Source organism: Spermophilus citellus (assembly GCF_964194105.1).
Source record: "Spermophilus citellus genome assembly, chromosome: 5".
NCBI classification, from domain to species: Eukaryota; Metazoa; Chordata; class Mammalia; order Rodentia; family Sciuridae; genus Spermophilus; species Spermophilus citellus.
In genome coordinates, this window is record NC_138186.1 from 39,216,293 (window position 1) to 39,221,155 (window position 4,863).

At 33.9% G+C, this 4,863-nt stretch overlaps 1 protein-coding gene across 1 annotated transcript; it reads right to left on the reverse strand.

Moving 5' to 3' along the window:
- Nucleotides 1-3,674: 3,674 nt before the first annotated feature.
- Nucleotides 3,675-4,613, reverse strand: LOC308649025 (olfactory receptor 2B11-like; the record flags this gene model as incomplete). Its single annotated transcript, XM_081294296.1, has 1 exon — nucleotides 3,675-4,613. One exon carries the CDS (start codon nucleotides 4,611-4,613, stop codon nucleotides 3,675-3,677), a length of 939 nt encoding a protein of 312 aa, XP_081150422.1.
- Nucleotides 4,614-4,863: the final 250 nt, after the last annotated feature.

Here is a 4,863-nt window from a genome sequence, read left to right on the forward strand (position 1 = left end):
TCTAAATAAAATATGTATTCAACCCAAATCCCCAGCAATAGATGAATGGATTAAGAAATTGTATATATACCACAATTTATTTACCTTGAGAGCTTCATTGACAGTGAAGCTGTCAAGGCCATAATAAAGAATGAAAACAAGGCATTTGTCAGTAAATGAATGGAAATGGAGAATGTTATGCTAAGTGAACTTTGTCAAATTCAAACACAAAGGATCAAATACAAATTAATAGACAATAGAAATGAAGTCTAGTATGATAGAAAAAGTGAATGAGAGAAGGGAGGTAGGATTGAAAGGAAAGGGGGAGGGAACAGTGTGGAATCATGAATTGAAATTGATTTCCATGCATATATGAATTTATTGAGATAAACCCAACTACAACGTATAGTTATAAAGCTCTAGTTTATAAAAAGAAAGAAGTAAGTAAATACACAAAAGAAAGAAAATGCAGAAAATTTTAGGAAATGGAAATATTAACATTGTTGTTGATACAAGATTCGAAAAACGTTTTAAGGGATGTTTACAATGTGGTTGTTGAAAAAGAACAGTAATGGGAAGTAGTGTGTGGAATATAAATAGATAGTTATTTATCAATTTCTTATCTGTATAAAGAATTAAATCTTAGTATATGTCAAGACTTTCAGTCCTCAAGGACAACAGTTAAAAAGTGACACACATAGGAAAGATTGAATTTTTTGGTACAATGTGAATCCTAATGAAAGCAGTTAAGTTTAAAGTTTTTTTTGCAGAACAAATTCTTAAGTGACTAATTGAGTGCTCCCTGTACACTGAAGTTTTATTTTATGTTCATATGTATTTTATTTTATTTCTGTTCAAGTTAAAAAAAAACTTCAGCATTTCCTCAAAATATAGCATAATTTTGGGGTTGGAGTTGTGGCTCAGTGGTAGAGCGCTTGCCTAGCACATGCAAAACACTGGGTTTGCTCCTCAGCACCACATAAAAATAAATAAATAAATAAAATAGAGCTATTGTGTCTGACTATAACTAAAAAAACAATTTTAAAAAGCATCATTTTATAATAATGGGAAAGTATATACCTTAGATAAGTATTTATTTTTATCTATTATTCTTTCTTCAAACAAAATCTGACATACATTTCCCTGCTGTACTATATCTAATGCTTCTCCACCAAACCTTCATGCTTTAGTGGACCTTGGGACTCCTCCAAGTCATTGGAATTCTTAGTATCACAGAGTAAAACTTCACTGGATTGATATCAGTCATAAAGACATTTATTGATCAGAGTCTTGGTTTACACTGACTCATACCTCTTAGAACAGAATACTTCTAGCTTTGAAATTATCCAGGGCAGAGGATAACTGAACATGCATCTTAATAATTGTAACCAGTTTCTCTATCTGTGCTTTCAAAAAAAAAATCTTTCTGGATCTCCCCCGCCCTCACCGATCTAAAAATACTGTATTTTTCAGTATGTTTGACTTAGGTGTGACATTAATTAATAAAAGTGTTCAAAGATATTATTTAACATTGCAAAAATTGTATTTACTTAAGTGTATGTGTGTGCACAAGATTTTGAATCATTTTCTGGCAATTAGCTAGCAACCAGCCAGAAATTGGCCATATTTTAAAAGTTAAAATTTTCCAAATTAAATTCACAAAGACCAATGCTCTTGAGAACCGGACCAGTACTAGCTTATCTGTTATTTTTAAAAGATTGTATCTGGGTTACAATTGATTCTTGTTCAGGCTAAGATGTAAGTTTTTCTTCCAACAATCCATCCAGAAAACATGCCAGAAGATTCCAAAGGAGACTGTTTTTCATACAATGTTTATTTCTTCATGCTAAAAGAGCATATTGAATTCTGAAAACACAAATTGAGCAACAAATAACTGCAATGCCCTTAATTTTCTCTCATACATTATAAATTAGTGACAACATTTAAGTTTTGTGAATCCATTTGTGCTTCTATGACAAAGTATCTGATACTGTGTAGTTCATAAACAATAGCAACTTATTTCTCACACCAGTAGTTTTAGTATCTCTGTTAAGGACCCAGATTCAACTTCCAAGATGGCACCTTGTTTATTGCATCCATTGCAGGTGAGTATTACTATGTCCTCACAGAAGGGAAGGAAAAAGTTCACAAATGGCCAAACCCTGTCAATCATCAATCTTGTTTTATAACAGCTTTAATCCATGTCAGGAGGAAAAGACTCTTGTGATCTATATTTCTTTCTTAATATAAATTTATGTTAACATTCAATACTTTCATTTTGGAAGGGGCAAATTAAAAAAAATAAGAGCTTCAATCTCAGAATTAAATCTTAGCAACACTTTTATTGTTGTTGTTGTTATTATTTTTGGAGGATGGAACCCAGGACCTCAAGCATGATGAGTAATAGCTCTATCACTGGTTTATATTTCTTGCCCCACTATCTTTTCTTGAGGAGTGGGTACTAGGGATTGAACTCAAGGGCACTCAACCACTGAGCCACATCCCCATCACTATTTTGTCTTTTATTTAGAGACAGGGTCTCACTGAGTTGCTTAGTGCCTTGCTTTTGCTGAAGCTGGTTTTAAACTTGAGATGCCCCTATCTCAGGCTTCCAAGCCGCTGGGATTATAGGTGTGTGCCACCATGCCTGGCCCCATTATTTTTTTTATCTACAAATTTTGAGCATTACTTGCATCCAAAATTTTAATCAATAAAAATATACTCATAGTTTGTTGACATAACAAATTGCTTTTCTTTCCAGAAATAAATTATTTCTTCTTATACTGTTTATTTCACAGTCTAAGAGGACATTCCAGACTATTCCAACTTATTTGAATAAATGTTGCCAGATTGCCAATAATTATTAATCTTAATTCCTTGTTCTGTTGCTGATTCTGAAGACATGTACTTATAATATTTTGAAGACATTTTAGGAAATATATCACTTTATTTGACCCTTCATAATATTTAATGATAATCCATTAAACATACAAAAAACTGCACATTTTCATTAAGCAAAAATTATAATGTAATTTTCAAAAGTCCTAGTAACTATAAAAATTGAAGTTGATAAATGTATGAAACTTATTATTCTTTTAAAGCATAGAATACTTCACACAGAATGCATACTAAAGCCAGTCTGTGCACATACATGTCTGCAAAATTTGCACTGTGATGAAACATTTCTTAGGTGAATTGTTGCAGCACAGTGATAAATGGTCGCCATGCTTTTGTTCTGAGAATTAGCTTGCACTAATAAATTTATAATATATGGGGTGAGGTTCTGGCTCAGCTGTAGAGTGCTCACCTAGCACATGAAGGGCCCTGGGTTTGATCCTCAGCACCACATAAAAATAAAGGTATTGTGCCAACTAAAACTGAAAAATATTTAAAAATTATAATATATATTGTCAATTTTTAAACTACTTAACAGAGTTACTATTTCAGCATGTGGGAATCTGAATAGACCTATTTTAATATATCCCCCTCCCCAAAAAGGCCACTGCAGGTGCATATTAATAGAATATCATAATTTAATTATGATAATTGCTTAACATGATTATAAGGAAAAAATATTACATGTTCAAGAAATACAGGTAACCTGAGACTAGATTTGAGAAAAGAATGAGTTATTAAAAGATGATGTATATGCTTACTGTAATTGTGAAATAATTTCACTTAAAGACTCCAAAGTATCACTTGGAACAAAAAATGCTCCTTCCCATATTGCCTAGTGCCCCCTTGACATCCTTATTCCTCAGCGTGTAGATAAAAGGGTTGATTGTAGGAATCATCACTCCATAGAAGAGAGCCATGAACTTGGGCTGGTCTCTTGAAATGGAAGAGGTGGGCTGAAGGTACATGCTAATGGCTGGACCATAAAATAAGAAAACCACAATGAGATGAGAGGAACATGTTCCAAAGGCCTTTTTCCTCCCCTCAGAAGATTTAATCTTAAGTATGACATGAGCAATGCTAGCATAGGAGGCAAGAATTAAGCATAGAGGAACAGCTATTATAAAAATGCATGCCACAGAGAGTGCGAGTTCATTAGCCTCCTTTTCCCCACAGGCAGTCATTATCAGAACTGGAATCTCACACAATAAGTGATCCAGTTTATTGATGCCACACAGTGGCAATTGTAATGTAAGTGTGGCTTCTGAGATGGCATAGGTCAGTCCACATAGCCATGTAATGGATATTAATAAGATGCAAATGCGCTGATTCATGATGAGGGTGTAGTGCAGAGGTCTGCAAATGGCCACATATCGATCAAAAGACATGACAGCCAAGAGAAGACATTCAGTGGCTCCCATTGTGCTGAATAAATAAAGCTGAAGTGCACACCCCACATAGCTGATGGTCTTCTTAGAGCTTCCTAAGTTAAATAGCATCTGAGGCACAATGCTGGTGGTATAACACATGTCCAAAAAGGAAAGGTTGGTAAGGAAGAGATACATAGGGCTGTGCAGATGGGCATCTATCTTGCACACCAGAATGATGGCGATGTTTCCCATCATGGCCATGGGGTATGTTATGAGAAGAATAACAAATATTGGAAACTCTAGCCAAGGACGGTCAGCAAAGCCTAGTAGAATAAAATCATCAGGGTGGCTATGGTTAATTAATGCCATACTTTCCAATTTGTTTTACCTATAATAGGGAAAAAATAAAAAAAAGATTTATAAATAATGATAATATATTATTATGCATTGTTTATACACTGTTGAAAGATGGGATACAGTAACTTTTTTGGGGAATAATATAAATGATCTTGTATCAAGTAACCCAATTTCTCTTCATAGCACTGTAAGTTAAAATCAGTCACCTTCAATAGGTGAGATCACCATTCTGAATCTGAATTTCCTTCTAAGTATAATATGG